The sequence below is a fragment of the Myiozetetes cayanensis genome, unplaced genomic scaffold (genome assembly GCF_022539395.1).
Source record: "Myiozetetes cayanensis isolate MyiCay16 unplaced genomic scaffold, myiCay2020 scf13, whole genome shotgun sequence".
Classification (NCBI taxonomy): Eukaryota; Metazoa; Chordata; class Aves; order Passeriformes; family Tyrannidae; genus Myiozetetes; species Myiozetetes cayanensis.
In genome coordinates, this window is record NW_026086937.1 from 19,507,807 (window position 1) to 19,533,568 (window position 25,762).

A 25,762-nucleotide genomic window follows, 5' to 3' on the forward strand; every position below is an offset into this window, starting at 1 on the left:
GCACCTCCCCCGTGAGGGAGGCGAGAAAATGGCGGCGGCGGCGGCGGCGCCTTGAGCGGCGCGTCCCAGGCGAGTGTCCCGGCGGGACGCGCGGGGCGCGGTGAAGCGGCAGCCGCGGGGCCCCGGCCGGGCCGCGGGGGCGGGGAACGCGCGCCCTGACCGCGCCCCGGCGGCGGGGCGGCCCCGCCCGCCCACCTTTCCTCCCCTGAGGGGGCGGCGGCGGCGGGGCCGGGCTGGGCGAGGCGGGGGCTGAGGGTGGGTCCGGGCGGGGGGCGATCGGCGAGGGGGCCTCGGGGTCGCGGGGCCGGTTCGCGGTGCGGCGTGGGGTGTATTCCCACAGAGCATACCTTCGTTATTTGCTTTATTGTCATTTTATTACCATTTTTTTCATTATTATTTCTTTTAGTGCCTTCTGCCATATACCAAAATGCCTGTGGGTGGTTAGGCTTGGAGGAAATTTTCCGGTTTTTGGTGTTGGGAGTTTTTTGTGGTTTTTTTTTTTTTTTTTTTTTTTTTTTTTCTGTGGTTTGTACCCTTGGAGTTGTAGTGGGAGGTTGTGAATGGAAAGAATAAGAATAAACTGTATATATTTGAAAAAAAAAAAAAAAGCCCCGACTATTTTTAGATAACTGTAATGGTTGTGGGTTGTCGGCAGTGTTTGTTATTACCATGGCATTTACCAAAACTTTCTAAAACATGAGTAGTGACATCTCGTGTCCACTGTGAAGGTAATTTCACCTTACTGGCACAGAATAGCAGATATTTTTTTATTTCAGATGTTTGCTTTCACCAAAAAAATATAAAGCAGGAAAACTTCTGAATATTTACATTATGCACAGCAGTTTGAAGTTATGTGGTGTCTTGTACTGTTACTGCTTGAATAAACACTTATTTTCAATATAGTTTTCTGTTTTACTTTGTATTTTGGGCTTACTTGAATGCGTAGTGGTTGTTTAAAGTCACTTTAGTGTGTTTTCTAAAACTTACTTTGCATTACGGAGGTTCTTTTAAGTTACAGTTGCTCGGGAGCATCTCTGCAAGGTCTTCATCATTAAATGAGTAATTTTACTCCCAAGTTAGCATCTCATACCTGCTTGAAGTTTGGTGTCAGAGGAGATGCTGGGCAAAATTTTAGGAGCTCTTTCCTGTTTTCATTGTACATCCGTTATGGGAGCAGCTTGGGCAGTGACAGTGCGTTATTTTTGAAAGTGAGACACTTGGAGCTAAAGGATTAACAGCTCTCATGGGGTGAACTCGTGATGGAATAGTTAGCAAGTGGGATATGTTGCACATCTTGTTTATAACACATCCAAAAATGTGGCTGGGAATGAAGGAAATGATACATCCAGTGTTGTTTTCTTAGGCTCATCTAACTGGTTGCATAACTTTGCAAAAACTAGCTAGACAAGTTGTAGGTGTAAATATTTTGAAGTGCTTTTAATGTCCTCTGGAGGAAACGGGACTGTTTTTTTTGAGGTACTTTTCATTATGTGAAATTAATGTAAAGTGGTTTTAGAAGTGATGCTGGTTTTATTGCAGTTGGGGTGGTAACCTCTGTGTGTTAATTTGTGCCCTGATGTAGGCAGACAAATGGCATCGGTAATGCACAGCACAGCTGAATTTTTAACAGCAGATCATACTGCTGCTTCAGTTCTGATAGCAGGGAAATCTCTACTTTTAAGGCATCCTTCATTGCCATGAATTTTGTTCGATGGCAAAATACACGCCAGGATCCAATATGATGGTGGGCAAGAGGTCCTTAGGTGACCATCCATCCGTTAAAGTTTAGTTCTTGCAGGTACCCAGGAGCTGGAGCATCACGTGCAGCTCTGCTCGCAGAGCAGTCGTGTTTTGGGAGGTGGAGGTGGAGCCTGGCACTGTGGTGTTCTGCTTCCAGCTGTGAGAGCTGAAACTCCTAATTATGTTCCCATTTGATGCAGCATCCAATGGGTGGTTTGTTAAGCACTTGGCAAAGCTGCTTTTTTCCCAGTACGTTGCAGCTCTCTCTGATGATTTCTCTGAGCCCTTCTTTATGGTAAGAAGGAAACACATCTTCCTCCCCCTTCCTTTTATTAACATCCTTCTAAGAGCAATAAACAGCTACTATGCTGTTTCCTGTTAGAGTACTAAGACTGAAAAAGAAACCAAAGTAAACACCCCTCGTGTATCGAGGTTTGTGATTCATTTCAGTTTTAAAGATGATGTTTTCGGAGAGAGATCGTACTCTGCAGCAGAGGGAATTCTCACCAGGCTGGGGAGAATCATCTGAGGTGATTGGATAGGTAGTTTCTTCCTTGATTCTTGCTGTCTTGTGTGAGATAATGCTGTAAAAAGCATTTTTCCATGTGTTCTTTCCCTCTCTTTCCAAACAAAACATGCCACCAGTGACTTTTACCAAGAGCAGGTTTTTCTCCTTTGCCCAGGATAAACCAGCAGTTCAGTGCTGGGCTGTGAGGGAGCGGGACATGGCAGCACTCCTTTGTAGCTGGCTGGAAATCTTGCATGTATTTCTGAGCTGGTTCTTTACTGCAACTTCTGATGGATCTAAGATTATAACCGCATTTCTCGGTAAATTTCATCAAGTAATAGCAAATACTACAAACTTAGATTAGGTGTTAGGAAGAAATTGTTCCCTGTGAGGGTGGGCAGGCCCTGGCACAGGTTGCCCAGGGAAGCTGTGGCTGCCCCATGCCTGGAAGTGTCCAAGGCCAGGTTGGAGCAACCTGAGCCAGTGGAAGATGAACTTATGATCTTTTCCAACCCAAATCATTCTGTGATTCTATAAATCCTATCCATTTAAAAACACTCTGTTATGTTATCTCAGCAAAACTGCAGGTTTTTGTGTTGAGCATCACGGTGTGCCGGCCCTGTGTTTGTGCTCACTGTTCTCTCTGTGCTGCCAGGCTGGGCGGGCGCTGCACAGCGATGGAGAATGAACCAAACACAACAACGTGTTCTGCGCCTACGACGACCGTCACCACCACCTCCACCTCCCGCACCGCGCTCCCGCAGATCTCCGTCTACAGCGGCTCCGACAGACATGCTGTCCAGGTACTGCGCTGTGGGGTGTTCTCCTGTCCTGTACAGAGCTCTCAGTGCAGGCACTGCACAACACTTTACACTGGATTGACTTCCCAGTCTTAATTGCTGTTGTCTGTCTGCACAGCTGACATCATTTTCAGGAGATGTTGTCTACTGAAGGATATCAGACCACTTAAGGATAGTGCAGGGTACAGACCTGGCTCCCAAATAAGGGAGGGGGGAAGTGCTACACTAGAAAGTTTGGTTGGTTCATCCTGTGCTGAGGGTGTGGATTATTAACATAAGCCTTTACAAAATAAAGCTGTTTGAGCAACACTGACTGCAAGAATCCAGAGGTGTATGTGTGGGATCCACCAGCTCTTGCTTCTCTTGAAATCAGGTCTCCTTGAACTCTGTACAGTCCATTGTGTTGGGTTTGATAATTGGGTCTCTCACACACTACCCTGGTCTCTCAGAAAGCAGAACATGGTGTAGGATGTGTTGACAAGCAGCTGAGAGGCTGGGATGTTGTGTTGGGAATGATGCTGTATTGTCAGGCTGTCCTTGAGAGCGTGAATATACTGAATATACTGAAAATACTGTTCTTTAGCAAGAACAGTGATGGAGCAAGTTCAGCATTTACATAACTGGTGTGAAAAGAATTTATTTGGTTGTGTCTCCTTGTACAGGTAAACTTCAACATCATGTCAGCATGGTGTGTGCTTTGTAATTGTAATTAATTACCTACTGATTCATCACAGGTTATTCAGCAGGCCTTGCATCGTCCTCCTAGCTCAGCTGCTCAGTACCTCCAGCAGATGTATGCAGCCCAACAGCAGCATCTAATGCTGCAGACTGCTGCTCTGCAGCAGCAGCACTTAAGCAGTACCCAATTTCAGAGTCTGGCAACTGTTCCACAGGTGAGAGTGAAGATTGCTGACAAAGAACGGTGTATTATCTAGAGTAGGGCTACAGTCCTTGTCAAACGTAATAACAGCTTAAGTGCCTGAGCTTAAAGCCTCACCATGATTCACTGTTATGTTCTAATGACATTGTTATTTTAAAGTGTATCTTCCTCCAGACTGTTTGGAGGGTTTTGTCCAGTGGTATAGATGCTCCAGTAGGCAACCATTCCATGCTTTATTGCATGCATTATAATGCATCATGTAAATCATCAAGCAGTAATAAATATTAAAAATAGACTACTTCAATCTTCATCCCATGATTTTCTCTAAATGTTGATGGGGAAAGCAATAAATAGCATTGTATCCTAGTGAAATCAAATAAAAATAATGAACATCTTAGTGTGTTTTGCCTCACATCTGGCTGCATTACAAGTAATAGAAAAATTCAGTTTTAACTCTGAGTGTGAAAATGTAGGAGGTAAATGACATTTCATTTCTGAAACACAGCTTTTAACATTAGTGAGCACTGGAGGAGACCCATTTTGAACTCAAGCAGTGGCAAGATTTCCTTTGACCTCAGTTGACCTTAGATTGAGAATATGATTTTGCAGAGAGAGAAGTGGTTGTTAATGATTTTACTCATGGAAATGCTAAAATGGAGTTAAAGACCTCGGGGGAATGGCTGCTTGGTGTCAGAACTGGACTGGCTCTTTTTGGCTCCTGGCTGGCTTTTCCTTCTATACTTTTTTCATTAGACTGTGGTAATATATTGATTTGTCTTTTTTTGTTGTGATGGAGTTGTGTGTGGATATCCAGTTACTGAGACAGAGCAAAGGAAAGCAGGCTGGGGGAGGCTGAGAGGTTTTGGTGTTGGTCTGTTCATACAGAAACCTAAATCCTGTCCCTCTATCATCAGAAGGGCTGGAATAGCCTGCTGTGATACACTCTAGATGTGCACCCATAATTTACCATTCTGGAATAAGAGGGTGTTCTTTACAGCATTTGTAAGGCTTGATTTATTTTTTGAGGAGTCTAATTACAGTAAAAATGTTATGTGAGTTTTAACAATGACAGTTTTCAATGATGTCACATTTTAAGATCTGAGCACCACAGGTGGTGAGCTGACCAGTAAACTCCATCATTAACAGCCTGACTTTGCCTCTGGTAGTTTTTGTTCAAGTCTTGATCTGAAAGAACCTTCATGCCTGAAATTGGGTAGGAGTTCGAGGAATTTAGCACCTTGCAGATAGGATTCCACAGTGCAGAGTGCACTTTGCTGAAAACTATTTCCACTGAGGAAACTATTTTTACTGTTAACTCAGAGAAGAGGTAAAGGTAGAGAGGGATGTTTCTCATGGTTTATGCAATAATATGAACAACACTTAAAGCCTTTCTGATTTCAATATTTGACACCTATTCTTGCTATTTAGGCAAGCCTGTCAGGTGGGAGGCAATGTTCTTCCCCCCCTGGGAGTGTCACTCAGCAGTCGAGCATGTCGCAGACCTCGGTACGTAACTGAACACAGCCCTCCCTCCGTCCCCAACCCTGCTTGGTTCTTCCCTGGCTCCTGGGACAGACAGAAATATTTCAGGATTTAAAACTGTACAGTTCAGGTTGCTATTGCAGACACAGTGAACGGCTCTGTAGTAAGTGTTGGGTGCTGGCTGCTATTGTTGCTGGCCACTGTTGGCTTCCCCAGTCCCAGACCCCTCCTGGTGCTCTGAGGGGCAGCTGCTCACTCCACAAGCACCAGTGATTGTTCAAACTCCTGCAGGAGTCACTCCCTGAGCTCTCATACTCTTACTCAATTTCTTATTGGATTTTCCACATTATTGAGGGCTCTACAGTAGATTAAAATCCTAACTGTGTATCCATGATTAAAGAGCACCAAATCTAAAGAATCCAAGTCAATGCTCACATATATTTATGAAACTGATTAAATGTTTATGGCATTCATTCTTTTATTGATTATCATCTTTTATCACGCATCTCTTTCGCACTTTCACTTCCCATAATCTAGGCATGTGCTCGGGTCTCAGTTGTGAGCAGCTCTGTGTTCAGTTCATGCTGTATTTCTTTCAGTGGCATCTTCAGACATATAATTTGCACAGTCTTTACAGTTCTACAGTTGTCTGGTGTAGGATTTGTTAGTCCTACAGACATCCTGCTTATTAATCACCCCCTCGAGCTGTTCATGACTCCAGTGCATAGCTTCAGTGATTTAACTGTGTATTTTTTTAAGCTCTCATAGCTTGGCTTGGCTTACAGTTGTTAGAAGTAAAATCATTCATTCATTAAATTTAGGAGGGGAAGTCTTTAAAGATGCCTGATGTTAAACTAACAGAATAATTGGGCTGGGGTTTTTCAAGGAAATCTTTTAAGTAAGTGATGAAAAAGAGCTGGGCACTTAACTCTGTTAGAAATGAAAAAAAAAGAAAACCACAACAGCTTTTTTTTTTTTTTTGAGAAGATGCTACAGAGCAGTTGTTGAGGAGCATTTAATGTGAAATTAGAGAAAGTTGTAGTCTTCAGTCATTTTTCAATGTGCATATGTAAAATGAGGATTTCAAGTCCATATGTGGTGGCACAAAGAAGTATCCTGATGAGGTTGCATAACAAGCCTAACAGAAGATACCAGTCCAGGCAGATAAATACTTCAATATAAAAAATACTTCAATATTAAAATTCATGTGTTTTTGTTAAAACTTGTGGGCTCATGGTACTTATTCTGTAAATGTGTATTTCTATGAGGTATATTTTTCAGACTTCATATTATCACTGTTTATACTCGTAACTGCTTATTATTATTTACTGCAAAGTGGTTGCTTGCAGTTTAAGAACCAAAACGAACAATCTTGCCAGAATTCAGTTTTGTGACAATTGGCTCAGTATATTCTTGATACCTTTCCAGTTCAGAGATTTCAGCTGCCCCTGCCATGCTTGTCAAAGCCTTTCTGGCTTTAGACCGTAGGACGACTGAATTTCCATGACAGAAGCAATATTTTTGTTTCCTTAGATTAACCTCTCCACCTCTCCCACACCTGCACAGATAATAAGCCGCTCTCAGACCTCCAACACCACCAGCAGCAGCATCACCCAGCAGACGATGCTGCTGGGCAGCACCTCTCCCACCCTGAGTGCCAGCCAGGCTCAGATGTACCTGCGAGCTCAGATGGTGAGTTTGGGTTACAGGCAGTAAGACTGGCTCAGGTCCAACCCTGTTGTCTCCACAGCTCTGCTTGTTAAATAACGTTGTGGCAACACTGGAAGATCTGAGTTCTCTTCCTTTGTTACAGTAGACGTTGGGCTGCTCTCTTGCCTTTGTTTCACCCATTTGCAATATTGCAGGGGAAGTCGTATAACATATCCCAGGTGTATTTATAAATCTCAAAGGTTTTTCTCAACATGCAGAACAAATATTTTAAATTATTGTCTTTTAGTTTCATTTACTTAAAACTACCATGATAAAGGGTTCTTTGAGTAAGTTAATCTAACAGTAAAAAAGTGAATCTTAGAATCTGTGCATCACTACATGTAAGTTATGTATCTTCTTAAGGTGCTGCATTTCTTTTCTAGATTTTAAAAATTTCAGTCTGTTGGCATGTATTTTTTTCTTGCTTGACAGCTTATTTTTACTCCTGCGACCACTGTGGCTGCTGTCCAGTCTGACATTCCTGTTGTCTCATCCTCCTCCTCATCTTCCTGTCAGTCTGCAGCTACTCAGGTGAGCCTGTGTAAACTTATGGAAGGTCTGTGCAGTAGAGTGGGCCAAAAATTGAAAGGAAGGAAACACTTCGTGCTTATAAAAATGACTCAGCCCAGACCTTAGAGCAGCTGAGCTGCTGGGGAGCTCCTGCCAAACTCCAGCTGTTCCTCTCCCCCCTGGTGGATATCTCAGGTGGGTCACCTTATCTGGGAAGAGGTGCTGAAGGTTGAGTTGTACTCACAGGGGTAGGGTTGCAGTAAATGCATCCAGTGAGGAAACAGCTACTCTTGTCTTCAGAGCAGGGTTTGAACGTGTCCTGTGGGGACACACTGAGCACTGAGAGGTGAAGTGTAAACTGGCTGTTCATTACAGGAGTGCTAAATGTTGAGTGAGGAAGGGATCATGTGATCAAAATAGTGGATGGTGGTAATAATTAGTCCTCTTTTTCATGTAAATATGATGTAAATTAGTGTATAAGTCGTTACCCTTGAAAACAAAATTCTAGCTTAGCATGTAGGATTGGAGATCTGGGATCACTCTGTACAGAATCTGGCTGTGATATAACAGACTTCAATAAAAATAATCTCTGACTGATTTACTTCCAGAAGGCAAACCTGTTGTTTCAGGTGACACTGGAGGTGTCAGGGAAAGGTAGATTAGTATCATTGTAGAAACAAAGGTCTCAGTGTTATTAATGCATGGATAACACAGAGCAGCTTCTGAGGCCACTGACCACCCAAGATCTGCTTTGTGTTGCTGTCTGGAAGCTCACTCACAGACCACTGCACTTGTGCAGTGTCTGTATGAAGATAAAATTGCTTTTGCTTAAGATGTTTTGGGTCATTCACTTTGAATGCACAATAAAAGAGAAAAATGAAAGTTTTAATTCAAATTAACAAAAAATTTCCATTACTTTTGGAAGTTCAATAAGGAACAAAAGACTTTTCTGTGTTTTCTTTATCGCCAAAGTAATAAAGATCCCTATCCTCCTCTAAATTTTATGGCTTGAAAGATACTTTGATATGCAGATTTTTAGATTCTTTTGATCACATGGGATGAGAAGCATTACAAAACGTAATTTTTTTTTTTTTTGCTGTTTTTACCTGCTGTTTGTCATGGACCTTTATATAGTTTATATAGTTTGGGTTTTTTCCTGTTTTGCTCATTTCCCAGGTTCAGAACTTGACGCTGCGCAGTCAGAAGCTGGGGGTGCTGTCAAGTTCCCAGAATGGCCCACCAAAGAGCAGCACTCAAAGCCAGTCACTGTCCCTGTGCCCCAGTAAACCCATCAGCAGTTCCAAGGGCAGCCAAGCGGATCCCAATGAAAGCAATAGGAAAGGCGAGAGCCCAACCCCGGAGTGCCGGAGCACGCCGGTCACACGCACGTCCAGCATCCACCACTTGATAACACCAGGTAGGGGGGAAATGGAGCCACAGGGATCTGATTTTCATTCAGATAATGCGTGTATTACAGTTCTGTCAGAGTTCAGTGCTCTCTGGCGGAGTTTTCAGATATTCCACGTGAATAGAGTTGAAATTTTAATAGTAAATTTATTTATTGTTGGTATTGGGTGTTGCACAGGATGTTGACTGAGCAGAGGCAGTGATGCAGGAATATGGCAATTGCAATGCACAGTTGAATCACAGCACAAAAATTATTCTAATTCCTGGTCTCTGTGTATACTTGTTGTCAGGTCGTGTCATCCCCAATCTCTGGGGTCTGAAACCACCTCAAGCCTCTTGCTCTCATCAAAACCTATTTGTTTGTGGTTTGTTTGGTTTTTTTCTGCCTTGTCTGTGTCATCAGGACGTTCCTATATCAAGTACCTTTATAAATCCATAGGTAAATAATGCTCAGAATCTTAGTATTTTGTATTAAGAGAGAAATGTAAATAACCTGCACTTGGTTAGATAAGCACTTCCATTGCATGCCCCTTATTTGCATCTTGGCATCCTTATTTTGGAAGAGTGAGGGTAGTTTAGACAATTGATCTGAATCCTGTGGAATTTAGCTTGGCTGATGGCAGCTTTTAGAGGAAGAATGGGACTTGGAGGCCGACATTCTGCAGGTACTGAGCCCTAATGCTCTCAGAGCTCAGTTTGGGAAGGAAAAAATCCATCCTTAGTAGCACAATAAATCATAAAAAACCTACATAAATGAGTTTTCTCTCAAGTGGACAACACAAAGCAAGAAGAGGTTTGGGTGTGGAGGACAATGTGTGTGCTGTAAGGAATCACTGGTGAGTCACTGGCTCACTTAAAGGGGGTATCTCTGGAAGCTGCACTGTTTTTAGATTTGTACCTCTCAGTTTGTGTGTTCAAGTTCAGGTAAATACTTTCAATGGTTTAAATTTATACTGAATTCTTGGAATTTTAGATTATACTATTTTTAGAGACTAGGTAAACTTTTAACTTAGCAGTTACCAACAAATCCTGCTGATTGTGACATGCTTATAATTTCTATTCCAGTCTATTTCAAAGCAAAGGTTAAATTCATTTAAAGTCACATGAAATTCTTAAATAAACCAGATCAACTTAAATAGATAAACATAATAAGTATAAGCCTACATAATAAACATAGGCTGGATCAACAGTAATCTTAGAACTAGCTCCAAAATGATAAATTTATGTACTTTTATCTAGAAAGTACATTTATGTAAAAGCATGGCTATGTTTCTTTATTCATTGCTGCATCTTGCTTTGGAAATGGATATATTTCCCTGATAAATTGTTCTTGTGTACTACATACTGTCCAAGAAGATATTTCTAAACATGTATCTTAAGTGTTGAAAAAATTGTGCTGATCTTTAAAGTGAAAACTTTTTGAAGTATTTTATAATGTTTTCAGGATTTGAAGAAAGAAATACTAATTGTCAGGTGTGTTGTTTTTTTTTTTCTCTGACAGCTTCATATTCTCCATTGCAACCTCATTCTCTAGTAAAGCATCAGCAGATCCCACTTCATTCACCACCTCCAAAGATTTCCCATCATCAGCTGATACTGCAGCAGCAGCAGCAAGTCCAGCCGATTGCACTCCAGACTCCTTCGGGCCAGGAGCCGCCTCCCTCCCAGCACTGTCTGCCCCTGCCGAGCCACGGGCTCCCCCCGGCTGCCAGCAGCGTCCCGTCCCACTGCTCCCCGATCCACCTCCATCCCCCGCCTCTGACGCTCTCTCCCACCCCGTCACAGTCAGCGCAGCAGTCGGTGGTGGTGTCCCCTCCGCCGTCCCACTCCCCGAGTCAGTCCCCCACCATAATCATTCACCCCCAAGCCCTTATCCAGTCGCAGGGGAGCTCCCTGGTGCCGGCGGCGCTGCAGCCGGAGCCGGCGGCCCCTGCGGCCGCTGCCAGCACCCCGGTGCGCCCGGGGGCGCCTCCGCTCAGCCTCCCACCTCACCTGCCGCTGCCGCCCTCGCCCGCCGTGCACATCGGGGCGGTGGAGCAGCCCGGCCTGGTGCCCTCCGCGCCACACCAGCAATACCCCGCCCTGCAGTCCGCTCCCATCCCCCTGGCGGCTCCTCCCCAGCTCTCGGCGTCGTCCACCCAGATTCAGCCGCTGCCCTTGCAGTCTGTGCAGTCTTTACAAGTGCAGCCTGAAATTCTGTCCCAGGGCCAGGTTTTGGTTCAGAACACTTTGGTTTCTGAGGAAGAACTTCCCGCTGCAGAAGCTCTGGTCCAGCTGCCGTTTCAAACTCTTCCACCGCCACAGACTGTTGCAGTCAACCTACAGGTGCAGCCATCGGTTCCCATTGAAACTCCAGTGGTAAGTGGTAACGTTGCATCCTTTATTCTTTATCCTGGGCTTCTCCAGGGCTGTGATTCTGGACCGTTGACTATCAGAGGGAGCTAAGCCAGGTGCCAGACACAGGACAAGAAGAAAGCTGTTGACTACAGATAGGCGTTTTTCCTGTGGTTTATTTTCTGTTGGCTTTTTGTAATGGATCATCAATGGATCATCATGCAGTATGTTTAAAGTTAAAAAAGTAAATATATGTTAATGCTTATGTTAAAATGAATTTTTATAAATGTCCCATATGGACTGTAAGCTCTTACCTCTTTATCTTAACACAAATACAGGCATTCCAAATTTTTAGTAAGAGAAGCATGTCTATACTAAATGTGAAGGTGTGTAGCAGATTATTAAGATAATAAGGTTCTGGATAATTAATTTTGTGCTAACATTGCAAATATCCTCATCATAAAAGAATAGGGGAACTTTGCATGCTGTCTTGGTAACCCCCATCAGTGCCATTTAATTTGGTTCAGTGTTAGACGTGTGCAGTTTGTAAGTGGAGGTTTTGGCTTCAGTCACTGAGCTAAAATCATGTACAGTGAAATAAAATGATGTGCAAATAATGCATTTAAGATGGCCTTGCTGGGCTTGAGTGGTAACGTGCTAATGAGATTAACTTGAGTAAAAGAATCAGCAGGTCCTGTAGGCTTTTTTTTGGGACTATCAACAGGTTAAGGAAGGAGGTGTGGTGTTCATTCTTAACTTACATTAACAGTTAATAATCTCAACTGTGATATTTCATGTAGCAATCAGGCAAAACTCATGTTTTGTAAATGTGTTTAAACAGCATCAAATGTGTGTGTAAATAAAAATACAGTCGACTGTACAGATAAGATATCAAAAAAGTCAAGTTCTCTGCTCTCTTTATATGTTGCTATTTGTAACAAAATACTTTAATTTTGCTCTCATAGACATTGTGATGTCCTCAAAGTTCACTGTTAGGTGTGCAGTTTGGAAACTAGTATTTTATTAGGAGATTAGCATATTTGAACTGGTAATTTATTTTAAAAACTGTATTTATGCAACTCTTTTAAGGTATTAGGATAGAATGGAAATCTGTCTAAAGCAATAGTTTGTTGGGTGCAGATTTACCAAGTGGAGAATGTGTGTGAGGAAGAGATGCCCGAGGACTCCGAGTGTGTGCACATGGCCAGAACACCCACACCCCCCACCTTGTCTCCACCAGCCATAACCCTGGGGAATGGAGAGGCCCTGAATTCAGATGATCCTTTGTCAGGTGAGGACGAGTGTCCAGCTAAGGTAGCAGTGGTTGGACATGAGTGATAAAAACATAACATCCTTGTTATCTTTTTCAGATCACGGGGGGCTGCCTTCAGTGACATCATCAGTCAGTGCCTCAGTAATTAAATCTCCATCTGACCCTTCACATGCCTCTATTCCACCACCACCTCTTCTGCTTCCAGCAGCGACGACGAGGAGCAACAGCACCTCAATGCCCAACAGCATTCCTAGCCTAGAAAATAAACCTCCACAGGCTATTGTCAAACCCCAGATCCTGACCCACGTCATCGAGGGCTTTGTGATCCAGGAGGGGTTGGAGCCGTTCCCTGTGAGTGTAGAAGTTGCTAAGAATTTTTTGTTACTAATCTTTCAAACAAACTGTTTGTAAGGATGATATTTGTGGCTAGTAGGTGTTCAGATCTTGAATTATTTTTCAGATGTTTGTTTTGACCTTTTTTCCGCTGATTGGTGAGTTGAGTAGTAAGTTATATCTGGGGATAACTACAGAGAGTGATTTTAGGCTGCTGTTTGGAGTAATGGTTTTCATTTGTCTGATTCCTCAGTTTTAGTGATACCTTAATTTAAAGCTCAGAGCTGAGTCTGTGTTAAAATTCCAAAATGTTACAACTTGTTGTTTAAAGCACTGGCAAACTCCTCAGTGGGCTGGGTGTGATTAGTCCTGTGCCTGGTAAGGAATTACTATTGAAAATTTTAAATCCACGAATGGCCAATTTAAAACCTACCTCATTAACTAATTTAATGTGCATCTCATTTCACCATTCCTTCAGCTGTGTAGGTCTAATGTGTTTCTTCCTTTGGTAAATGTAATTGCACAGTCTGCAGAGCAGAAGTGAGTCTTTATTTGTTGGAGGAATGGCATTTGGAGCTTTGGCACCACAGAATGATTCATGGATAGGGAGCAGAAACTGGACAACCTCTCAGGTGCAGCTGCTAAGTCACAAATACCGTTTTTAGTAATTCCCTCTTGCTCTGCTTTTGTTGCAATAGGTCAGTCGTTCATCTTTGCTGGTGGAACAGCCTGCAGAGAAAAGGTTGCTGGTGGAGGGACAGATCATGAGTGTTGTGTGTGTGGAGTCAGACTTGCAGAACACAAAACACGCAGACAACTCGTCGGACACAGAGATCGAGGATATGATTGCAGAAGGTCTGTGGGGTTTGTTTAGATATCCACTTTTCCCTCTTCAGTTTTGTGTGTAGTACAGAATCCCATCCTGTCTGTACGTCTGGAATCTTCCTCCAGTATTTACACTGTCTTTCATATAAACTGTTTTCAAGTGTTCTTTGCTCACTGCACAGCAACACAAATGTCCAGACATTATGCACTTGTCCTGCTTAGAATGCAATGACCTCCAGCACAACTCATGAGCTAAACTGAGTTACCCATGCAGTGTCCAACACAATCATCATCTTGGACTTCTTAGAACTCAGCAGTCAACTATTTGGGGTGTGTAACACCACTGTTACTGTTCAAACCCAGATGTAGATAGCCTTGTGTGTGTGGAAATCAAACTGTGGCCTGCCCTAGAAAAGCCAAGTTATTCTGTAAATACACATTTTTTCAGAATTTTTTAGCCACCTCTGGATTTTTCTCTTCCACAACTTGAGTCTTTGTTGCACCAGAGCTGGTTTTGGTGATCTGTTTAATTTGATATAAAAACTGCAGTGAGCAGAGGAAGAAGAGACAAATCCAGTACCTGCTGCTGCCCCAGGTCTGCATCAGGGAAGATTGCTTCAGAAAGCACTCTGAATTGAAGCAGAGTATTTATTGGTAGTGAAGATGAGTAAACATGGCTGGGATTTTTGATTGAGAGTGATTTACTTTGCTGCTCAGGCAATATGTACCTCTGCTCTGGAAGGAAATATTGATAGATTGTAGCCCTCCTACTTTGCTTTTTTTTTTAATATCTTATTTCACCTGATACATTTCAAACAAAATTAACTTTTTACCCTCTGGTGTATCTTCTAAAAGATTTGAAGCTCTCTTTGCAATAGTTATTTTGCCCTTAATTTCTTACACTAGATGCTAATTCAGTTTTCAGTATGAACACTGTTCCTCAGATTTCAAACAGCTTGTCTGTTTTCTGGAACTCCTCAAACATTCATGGGTTTGGTTTCAGTTGTTGTTCCTGACAGCTGCTGTTTATGTACAAAACTTGTAACTGCTCATGAGATGAGCTAGTAGGAAACATCCAACATCAAGATGCCTCCACATGTGCAGAAGTTGAGCCAAGATTTTCTTGTAGTAAACCAGGGTGTGATTGTGTTTGTGGTAGGATCACCACTTCAAATACCCTTTTTGGGTGTTTCCAGCTCTTTGCTGCACTGGAGCTTTTTGTGGAGCAGGAAAAAAGCCACCTCATCTCACCAGAAACAGAAAAACATTCTGTACCAGGAGGCTGCAAAGCAGCAGGTGCCATTACCCTTTTTTTTTCTTACATGCAGCTTATCCTTTTCTTAGATTCAGTGTTCCATAGATCCAAGATCCAACGTTTTCCTTGCTTTCACAAGTCCCTTTGGTTGTAGCAGTTGCTTATTCAAAGAAAGTATTTAAAAGGTTACTGCATTATGTCATTACAGGAGAGCTTGAGTTTAGACTGTGGAGGACCTGGTTCTCTTAATGAACTCTTTATAAAGTAATTCATGAGGACTGTAACTCCAGTTAACTGTTTGCTGAGTTTGAGGACATACTTGCTCATGGATGGCTTGAAATACAGCAAAAAACCTGATTAAATTCATTGCACAACTTAATTGATGGTTCAGTGAGGTTCAGTTTACTCAAGATCTTTTCCACGGAGAATGAAATCTACAGCTTGATCAGCTTTCCATAATTGTCTGTTAACCAAAGGATTTAATTAAATGTGTTAGATATTTGAAAATCTTCTACTTCCTGCTTGAGGTGAGAAAGGTGAACATAATTTTGTGTCATTGCAACTGACTTCTTTATGCCTCACTCCTTTCTTTAGAGGGACTGGATGAAATCGAAAATGAACTTCTGAAGTGTGAATTTTGTGGGAAAATGGGGTATCCCAGTAAGTTTCTACGGTCAAAAAGATTCTGCTCCACATCCTGTGCCAAAAGGTAACTCTGCCTAGTTATTGCTTATCATTAACTGGTTAATGGGTTAACCTCTCTTGCTTAAGAGAGGAAGAATTCACAGTCAACTTGTGAATGTAAAGTCTTCCATCATTACAGCTGGAAAGCTGATGTTTAATCCCAGATGTTTTGGAAATGGGGGATAGTTTCCCATTTCTAGTCACCACTTAGCTCTTTTTTTTTTTTTTGCATTCTTGTGCCTGGAGGTGACCTTTCTCTTTGTGTCTGCCACATTCCCATTTTAAGTAGTGGGAGTTTATATTTTTCATTTGGGACTTGTTGGGACACCACCAGTGAAAGAAATTTAAGAAGGGGTTTGGCCCCTTAACGTGGGATTTTTGCCTCCACCCTCCTTTGACTGGGTATCAGCCAGGTAGAGAAAATGGACCCAAAATACACAGCATGATTTCAGGTTTTCAGTGGACATTTCGGAGAAGCAGAACTGTATTATGGGATAAAATGCAAAGGTATTTCTATCATGGAAAAATTTTAAGAATGGGAAGGACAGACATCTTCCAGGGATGGTCTAGGCGTCCTTGATCCTGCATCGAGATGAGGGGCTCGAGTAAGTGGCCTCTGAGATACCTTTCTCTTTTATTGCTGGGACAGCTGTTGTGTTAATGAAGCAGCATTTCTACAACCCTGTGATTTTACGGTTACTTGATTGCATTCAGTCCAAAGAACCACTAGTGCATTATTGAATATATCTTACTTCTTTAGGCACAGCCTTAGTTGCACTAAGAAATTTGGGCTGTTTCCATCAGACAAGACCAGTCGTTGGAATCGGAAGTCAGATAGCCAAAGTCTTGGGCGGCGCGGGCGTCGGCCGAGCGGCCCTGAGGGGGCGTCACGAGAGCATTTTCTTAGACAGGTCTGTGGAACATTTGCTTAAAACTATGGCACGGCTTCGGGGATTGCAAATAAAGCCTAATACTGCAGTTGTACTGCGTTTTCCAGCTTCCAATTACTTATCCATCTGCAGAAGAGGATCTGGCTCCTCACGAGGACGCTGTCCCGACGGCCATGACCACCCGGCTGCGGAGGCAGAGCGAGAGGGAGCGGGAGCTGAGGATCCGCAAAATGCCAGAGAGCATCGACCTGCTACCAGCGGTGCAGTCTGACCCCTCGGTGTGGACTGTGGATGAAGTCTGGGCCTTCATCCATTCTTTGCCCGGTATGTTGTGTGCAGTACCTTGCTCTCTCGTTCTATAACAGACAAGTTCTTGCTGTGTAGCATCCCTGTGGTGAGGAGGTGGTGTGGTTACAGCACTGGGGTACTCCTTAGTTGGTCACAGAGACTGGAATGTGGTTTGTTTGCTCTTGCTTGCTCCTTCAGCACAAATGCCATGTTGATAGAACTAGTCCCACTTCTGCTGTTGCATCCCAGCTGATGGAGATTAGAGCTGTTCCTTCCTTCAGTCTGACTTCTCTTGAGAGGTCAGTAGGGAGGTCAGACACACTTCCTCCTTGGTACAGTTCTTCCCTCCTCACTTGCTGCTTATTCAGTAGAAAAAGCAAGAGCAGTGTTATTTCTGAGAAGTTTGAAAGACCTATCCTGATAAAAAGCATTAAAAAAGAACAAGCAAGTTGCATCTGTAAGATTTAACTTTATTTTGCACAGCTTTGCTCAGAGAACTCTTGCCTAGAGGCTCTGCTTACTGGTAGGCACAGTTTGTTCTCAGAAAAAAACAATCTGTTTTCTCTTTATTTACAAACCTTTTCTTTTAGCTCGATGTTCACAGTTACCTTTATGTCATCCCCACCTTTTCCCAAGGATGCCAATCTGTCTGATCAGGTGCTGTAACCCCTCCAGGGGACAGCAGGTCTCCACAGTAGCAGTCATCCCAGAATTTTTGTTGCTTACCCATTAAAACACAGCTTAACTTTGTTCCTAATTTTCTCCTTTTCCTGGTGTGCTAAACCATTTTTCTGTGTATCCTGCCATGCTGATACCCTGTAAGGAATAAATCCTCACTGCTAAGCCATGCACATGGGTTATGACAGATAATCTTTTATAGGTCAGGCAAAGAATGGAGTAAAGAGTTGTCTTAGATCAGCAAAAGCCTCGGGGTGCTTTTCTTCTGATAGTTCATTGCAGCTGAGTTACATTATCTGCTTCTGGGAACCTGCAGGGTTTTCTGGAAAAACAAGCAAAGCTCCTCAGGTTTGACAGGATCATTGATGTTCCTGTAGCTGAGCTGTGTCACATCAGTCTTGGTTGGAGTTACTGTTTTTATGGATTTGAGGCTCCAGGTGATCCAGTAACTGATCCCAAGCTCTGGATATAAAGGGCAGCTCCTATCCTAGAGTAATTGAAGTGGCAGATAATTCACTTGCAAGTATGAAACAAAAAATGTTATTTTTAAAATGTAGTTTCTTTTTTTTAGAATATTTCATTATTTTAGAATATTTCAGCAGCAGCTGGAACTGGGGTGGTTTTGTACTCCATAAAAAAGATAATCTTTGATTACCTTTACACCTCTCTGTATTTAATGAAAATTTATTATAATTATCACCATCTATATGAAGGCCTAGTTTCTCTAATAATTTTTAAGAAAGTTCTTTAAACAATTAATATTATATTCACAACTGGCCATAATTATTATTGTTCCATAGCTACATTCACGTTTATTGGTGACTTTGGGGTTTATTCTGTTCGATATAGTCATCTACTTCCCATCCTTTTTTTTTATATGGCCGAGTTATTGCACAACAAACAGTTGCAAAAGTGCTTAAGAGTAGCCAGATGTGCTTGGATGAGGGAACTGAAATCCATTCAACTTCCATCCTCTGCTTTTCCAAAATGACTTTGATGAAAACCTTTATGATGATGTTGGAGCTAATTGTTGCATGAGGTCTGCTTAAGAAATTATTAAGAGAAGTTGTGCTTTATTCTTTGTGTAAAGCCACCTTTTCTCAGCCTTGAATGTTATAACCTTTACAGAGTAATAATCCAAATTAATTCAGGTTTGGATATCAATACTTCCTTCCACATTTCCTTTCCATTTGTCTTGGACACATTTGTAAATCCATCAGGAAATTAGATTATCTGTTCTTGTTAGAATTTAAATCTGAACATACAAGAGGATGTGAAATTAATTGCTCTTATCTGGGTAGAAAAGGAGTTCTTTAGAGTAATTTTGACCTTGTTATTTCATGTTCAGAAAAAGAGTTTAATGCAGTGAAAAGATCCAGCTAGTCTAAATTTGTACTTGTGAAGTGAGTTACTGCCCTGTATAGATGATAAATATCTTCATGAGATGGTTATGCTAAAGCCCATGAATCAAAACTGTGCTTCCTTAACCCACTGGTGGAACACAAATGGACTTAACACCTTTTGGAAGTGGTAGCTGTGTGGATGTTCTGGAGTTGCACAGAGCAGTAGAACATAGTATCTTTTATAGCAGTGAATAATAACATCTTTTTATTGCTGGAAAGAACTTGAATTATGCTCTTGATTACTATGTCAGTGCTGTTTTCTTGCATAGACTTCAGGTTCTACAGGCTAAAGGGATGGGAACTGGAAAAGGTGTAGCTGAGAAGCTCTAGTGTGGCCAGAACCATTGCATCTAAGAATGCACATTTCTAACCCAATAATTCCATTTTTTTGTTGCCTTTTAGGTTGTCAAGATATTGCAGATGAATTTAGAGCACAAGAAATAGATGGACAAGCTCTCCTTTTGTTGAAGGAGGATCACCTAATGAGTGCAATGAATATTAAGCTTGGACCTGCATTGAAAATCTGTGCACGTATCAATTCATTGAAGGAATCCTAGGAGGGTGAACATGAAGGTTTAAACAACAGTTTCTCAGTGACAGAACTGACAGTAATATGCCCACATCTTCACTGTGGCATGAGTGTTACTGTGATGTTTTGTTACAATTGAGGGGGTGTTCCCCACATAAGGACTTAAAAATGTTCCTTTGCTTATACCAGGTAGTCCTCTGTAGTTTCCAACAACCCAACAGGTTCATGGTAAAGCCTGAGTAATACTTTGAGTTGAAGTTTTTCATGTAAAAACACGGAGTGAAATACGCTGTGATAGGTTAAATATTCCCCAACATGGACTTCATCTTATGAGTTTAAGGTTAACACCCCAGCCCCCACCCCAATCTAAACACCTTTTAGATTGTGTTGCTGTATTCTGAAAGGTTTTTTTTTTCCCCACATACAGCAGTGTTTGGACTGAACTGACAGAAGTGTCCACAGGCCCTGTGGAAGCACTAGTACCAGTAAAATGCTATGCATTTAGTTGTGCTCTCTGAGTTTCTTTTAGTCTTGAGCTAATTGTTCGTAAGGGGTAGGTTGGCAGCTGGCTTACCCTCATCTCTGCCACTATAGTATTTTCTTGAAGTCTGTAAAATACTATAAACCATGTAGATGTCTCATCGAAATCCTCACGATCAGGCTACTGACACTCCCGCCAGAGGTAACTGAAGCACATGGTACTTTACTCTTTGAATGCTGCTATGCACTAAGGGGGCATTAAGTGTTAGTCTGGAGTTTCCCATGCTGCTGGTTAAGCTGGAGCAGCAGTTCTCAAATGGGGGTTCAGAGAGGGCCCTGAGGAGCTGGGTGAGCACTCGGAGTTCAGGTTCCCAAATGCCTGGGTGGGAGGGGCTGAAGGCTCAGCCAGAAACAGTGTCGAGACGAGGTACTGCCGAGGCTGGAGGCAGAGAAGGGACAGCAGAGCTCACGTGTTCTTTTAACTGATACCTCTTCTGACATGTCTTTCCCTGTAGTGCATTCCCACTGCCCCACTGGAAGCTCCCAAGCACCTTTGTTTGCTCCACGAGGCCCCTTCAGAGCTCGCTGGAGGAGCAGCTGCTGCTGTGAGGGAGCCCAGAGCTGGGGGTCAGCAGAAGGAATGCCAACATTTGGCAGCTCTGGGAGGAATCTCCAGGGGCCCTGCTTTGTCCCTCTGGCAGGAGATTTTGTCTTGGATGCTGCAGGCTCAGGCAGTGGGATTTTAGTGTCTCCCACCATCTTCCTTCTCAGAGTTTTTGTGGAACAAACGCGTTTCCCCAGTTTCTGATGCTCTTGGGAGCTGCCTGAGCTCTGAGGCAGCAGCACCTTCTTGGCCTTTGCTTCTCCATCACCTGTGCACGGATGTTCATGGATGTATTTTGTACCTTCTGTGCCCTCCCTTTTGCAGCTCCACTCCCCTTGTGTACAGACCTGGATCCCTAAACTCTTGTGTAGGGAAAGAAGGGTATGTGTGCTGGTAGTTGTTGTGTATATTTGAATTGAATATGTGTACGTGTCTGCAAATAATGTATTTTGTATTTTATGCAAATTAATGCATTCTATGTGATTGTGTAAGGAGGTATTCGGGAGGACTGTAAAGTATTCCTGAAAAAAAAGAGGAACTGACCTGAAGTTTGAGAACTGCTGCCCTAGATCAAAAGGAGTCAATGCACATACACTGGCTGAGAGGCAGGTTTGTGACAGATTATTATGTATAATATTTAACTGATGACTTTAAAGAGTAAATTGGGATTACAGAAAAATCTGTGCTTCATTTTCCTTTAATTAGACTATTGCTTTGTTTCCACTAACAGACTTTCTATCCTTATCTCCTGGAGATCACCATTAGAATAATTGTTTTTAATTACAACTGTTTGAGCTTACCAATAGCAGATATTATCAATATTTTTATGAACCACTGAGGCTCTAAGTTAGGACAACCCATTGCTGTTACACGCTGGGATGTGGTGAGAGCCCTTGTCCAAATGTCACCAAAGGCTTGAGAGAAGGAATCGAGGCCTGGGTTTACTTTGGAGGGAAGTTGCTGAGCACTTTCTGATTTGTTTTTTTCTGTCTTCAGTTACTGTTGTAAAATAAACTTCTTAGCTGAAGGTCCAACACGTGGCAGTGTTCATCTGAAAGATGTTCCAGTGATGGAGACAGTGTGTTCCCATTTGTAGCATTTCTGTAAGATACAGAGTGTAGCATATCTGTAACATATGTTCTAAAGGATACCTTCTGTTTTGATGAGCTGATGGAAGACTAAAGATACCTTAGATATTTATCCTTTGGCTTTTGTCTCAAAGTTTTATTATTTTTATACTGGAAATTTCTCTGGCTAATTTTTAACCTGTCTGCTGACTGTACTGTTCTTAGGCGATGTAAAAAAGTAGGGCTAAGTAAGTGTGGTTTGATAATGGCTTAAGGCATATTAGAAACCGTGGACTTAGGAGTCTTCTTTAGACCTGCAGTTAATCATTGGTACACGCATGAGACTTTCATGGCTGTTTTGATTTTGCTTTATTAGGCAGCTTTCAGGAGAGCTTCCCCAGCCTGTGTTTGTGTCCAGCTCACTGCCAGGTGCCAGGAGCTCAGAGCAGACCCCAGAAAGGCACATCTGTTCCTGCTCTGGTGCGTGACGTTCCCTCTGGGTTTGGGAGAGCCACAGACAGTGAGCTGTGCTTTAACTATTCTTGAGTGCAGCAACTAAGAATGTGGGCCTTCTGCAGATGGGAAGTTTTTTCTCCCTCACTTATTTTGGTATTAAACTGGAACTTAAAAGCAGACACAGCTGTACTAACCTGTGCTGGTACAACTGCACTCCTGTGGGAGTGTTTGCAGGCAGGGCTGTGTCAATAAAATCAGTTTAAAAAAAAAAAAAAGGCACACTTGTACATGAAAATAGGCTGGAAAATTTCCAAGTGCAACTGAAGACTACTTCAGAAGCTTTTGAATTTACTCAAAAAGCAATATAATACTTAGACTAATAGTCCTCCAGAACCATTTTACATACCAACCACTTGTTGCTGTTCAGATAGGTGAGGTTTTCCCAGGCTTATACTGCCATTTTCCATGGCTTTCCCACACATTAGGCTGGACCTCCTTGCAAAAGAGGAAGTATTGCAGGTTTTAATTGACTGGTTTTTAGCACTTGCTCCCACTGGATGTATCTACAAGAAATCCTTTTAATTAGCTTCATTTCCTGGGGTTTTGCTTTCTGTATTCAGACTTCTGCTGTTGTGGGCTACATCTCACAGGAATCCCTGCAGTATTTCAGTCCCTATGGGAAGCAGTGCAGGATGTTGTGGGATCTTTGCTCAGAAGGGAGGTGTTTTGCATGGCTTTTTCCCTTCCTTTTTCTCCAGTGGTCCCCATCCTGCCCTACTCCTGAATGTGCAAACTGCAGCATTAGCTCAGGGCAAACCCTCTGGCAGAGCACTGGGCTGAATGTGGCTGTCAAGGTTTCATCCAGTAGAATTAGAATCATTACACTTGTCTCACTTCAGGGTTTGTTTGGGGTTTTAAAGAAATACACATGAATGAGCAAAGTGGGTGTTCAGCCTCCCCTGCCTCGTCTGGCTCACAGCACTGAGCTCTGCAGCAGGAGCAGGAAACTCCTGGGAAGAAACCTGGCCACCTGCACTGACTTAAAGTGCCAGTTGTCCTGGATCACCAGAGAGTGTTTGAAGGGTTTTCAGACAGACAGCTTTGTAAATCCCTTTTTCTACCCATCGTATTTTTTCCAGAAATGAAGTTGTTGACGGAGGGGAAAACCTTTGCTAGATTTTTGTCCCTGAGATACCTTAAATGAAAGGTTTATGTCCTGCAAACATCCATTTCCTCATTTTTTTCCTGTGAAAATAAGTTAGCTAAAACCGATGCCTATTCCAGGTGACTGTTGTCATTTTAATATCCCAGTATCAGTGCAGGAACTTCCAGCTCAGCAGCTTAACAGAGATTTTACACACTGACAAATGTAAGCTCTGAGTGATCAGAGAACTTGGTGATATCTGTGTTGAGATTTAAAAAGAATTTTCCTCCAGAAGTAATTATAACTTCAGCACAATTGTACATTCACAGAATAGTGATCATAAATACTGTTGAAGTGCAATAAGTAACACTTGAGGAGCATTCTAATTGTGTTTTAAAAGCACTGTATTGGTCCATAGGGTTGTTGGGAGGTTTGTAGTGTTGTTCCTAATCCTAAACGAGGGTATCAGTGCTGATTATGGGATTAGGCTCCAAGCAGAGATGGAATGGATTCCTGAGGTGGATCTGCCCTGGGGGTGGAGCCCAGGCAGCCTGTGGGAAGGCTCGGGTTGGCCTCCACTACCTCGCCAGGATGTTCCCATCCTCTGGCAGCCTTTTGCAAAGTCATTTTTGGGAAGAACAGTAAGAGATTCTGCACACTCAACTCCTTTTTTTAAAGTAGTCTTTGTGTCACAGAGTGAGCAAACCGGTACTGATCAGGAAACCTGTGTAAAGGTGAAGGGTTTTATCTCTGAGTGCCAAATACTCAGAGCTGAAAAGATGTAGAATACCATTAAAATCAGTGTTGATTTGTTAGACATTCTTTCTATGAGGAAAGTACAGAAGTTCCTCATTAAGGGTTAACACGTCAGCTGCTCTTACCATTAATATCAAATAATCCTATAAGAATTAAAGGCTGTAAAGTATCTGAAATGTTTTCTTTGGCTGCATGTTGTGGACTCCCTGTAAAAAAAAAAAAAATAGAATGTTAAGAACTTTAAATGGCTTTAGGAGCGCTGCAGCAGCTCTGGTAGTTCTGTCACGGTGGGGTAGATGGGGTTGTGGGAGCTTTAATTAGGGGTTGGGCAGCTGAACCACACTGATAAATAAAGCACCTCGACAGCCTCACCCAACTCGTTGCAGTTCCAGTTCTGTGTATGTTTGGGAATCAGAAGGGTGAGACTTGCCATGCAAAACACACCTGAAATGGACTGGAAAATACCTTTGCCTTCACCTGGTGTTACATTAATTTTAAATGAGGAATTTCCCCTGCCTGCCCAGTCTGTAGGAATTAGTTATTTCATGATCTTCTCAAATGCCTGGTGCATTACTGTATTTGAGGTAATTTGCTGGTTTTTAAATGGAATTGGGTTTTGTAAATATTTTGGCAGCCCCATTTCAGTGGGTGTCCAGTTTATATAAAACCTGAAGAAATGCTGTGTCAAACCCCTGTGTTTAGCCATGGTTTATCCTGTAGCACCTCCAGCACTAACTGACAGCAACTGCAGTTTGAGAGAGCAGGGAGTGATTGCTCAAGGTTGTTTTTCCAGTTAACAATGTTTGTGCTTTCCCACTTTTAACGTGGAAGCAGAATTTCCTCCGAATACGTTTTCCAGCATAAAAAAAAAAGAAATAATTTGTGGTGCCAAACACTTCAAAATATGTTGCTAAGTGTTGCCTCCTCTTCTTGCACTAGTTTTAAAATTCAGTTTTTGATCACTTACTGTCCTTTTGATGGCCTTTTTAACAGATTTTCCCCCAAAACCACTTTCTACTCCTGAAAAATGCTTGTGTCCTTTTCATTATATCGTGGAAACCTCCAAGGAATTTACCCCAGACTGTGGATGAAAGAAGCACTGTGTGGGGTGAAGTAATAAAAGAAAATAATCAGACTCTGATATGTTTCAGAAATGTAAGATTAATTTATGATTGAGATGTGATTGTGTATTCTTATGGAGTAAAATACTGGAATATTCTTTTATAAGAAAATTTAGCCCACATAGCGTTAAATCCTGCAATTAAATCTATCTCTATAATTGATATATAATAATGTAAATTATAGCCCAAAATTTAAATTTTACAGTGGAAGAGCACACAGTGAATTATGTAAAAGTATGATCCTCACTTTGTGAATCGTTTTTAAGAAGCACTTTCCTATCACCAACTCGCATGTGAATGAATTTTAGATTCTCTCCTTTGTTATGATCTGTAGAAGTGAAATTTCTTCGATCTGTCTGTTAATGGGTAAATCCATCCTACAAATGCTGAAACAAAGCACCTTATACTATGCTGCTTAAACTTGCTTGTAATTGCACCTTTTGTTATCTGCAGAGTTTTCTTAACGAGTGTTCTGGTGTGAATCATCGTTCCCTGTGGGTCTGGGGGAATGATTAACCAACCTGCAGCATCGTTTAGTTTCTCTTTCAATACAACATTGTATTGTGAGTTCAGTGCTTCACAAATAAATGCTACTTTCATTTGTC

The 25,762-nt window shown here is 42.2% G+C and overlaps 1 protein-coding gene across 9 annotated transcripts; it reads left to right on the top strand.

Moving 5' to 3' along the window:
* On the top strand, window positions 1-25,762 carry PHC3 (polyhomeotic homolog 3). Of its 9 annotated transcripts, none has more exons than XM_050308066.1 (15): window positions 1-69; window positions 2,904-3,051; window positions 3,783-3,941; window positions 5,357-5,434; window positions 6,944-7,102; window positions 7,553-7,651; window positions 8,807-9,047; window positions 10,539-11,395; window positions 12,512-12,662; window positions 12,742-12,995; window positions 13,676-13,841; window positions 15,652-15,766; window positions 16,502-16,652; window positions 16,739-16,955; window positions 19,403-25,762. In XM_050308066.1, exons 2-15 carry the CDS (start codon window positions 2,926-2,928, stop codon window positions 19,555-19,557), a joined length of 2,928 nt encoding a protein of 975 aa, XP_050164023.1. In that variant the 5' UTR covers window positions 1-69; window positions 2,904-2,925; the 3' UTR covers window positions 19,558-25,762. The 9 variants fall into 9 exon arrangements, with proteins under 9 accessions (XP_050164023.1, XP_050164024.1, XP_050164025.1 ...); XM_050308067.1 differs by having other exon boundaries at window positions 13,676-13,832; XM_050308068.1 differs by having other exon boundaries at window positions 6,977-7,102.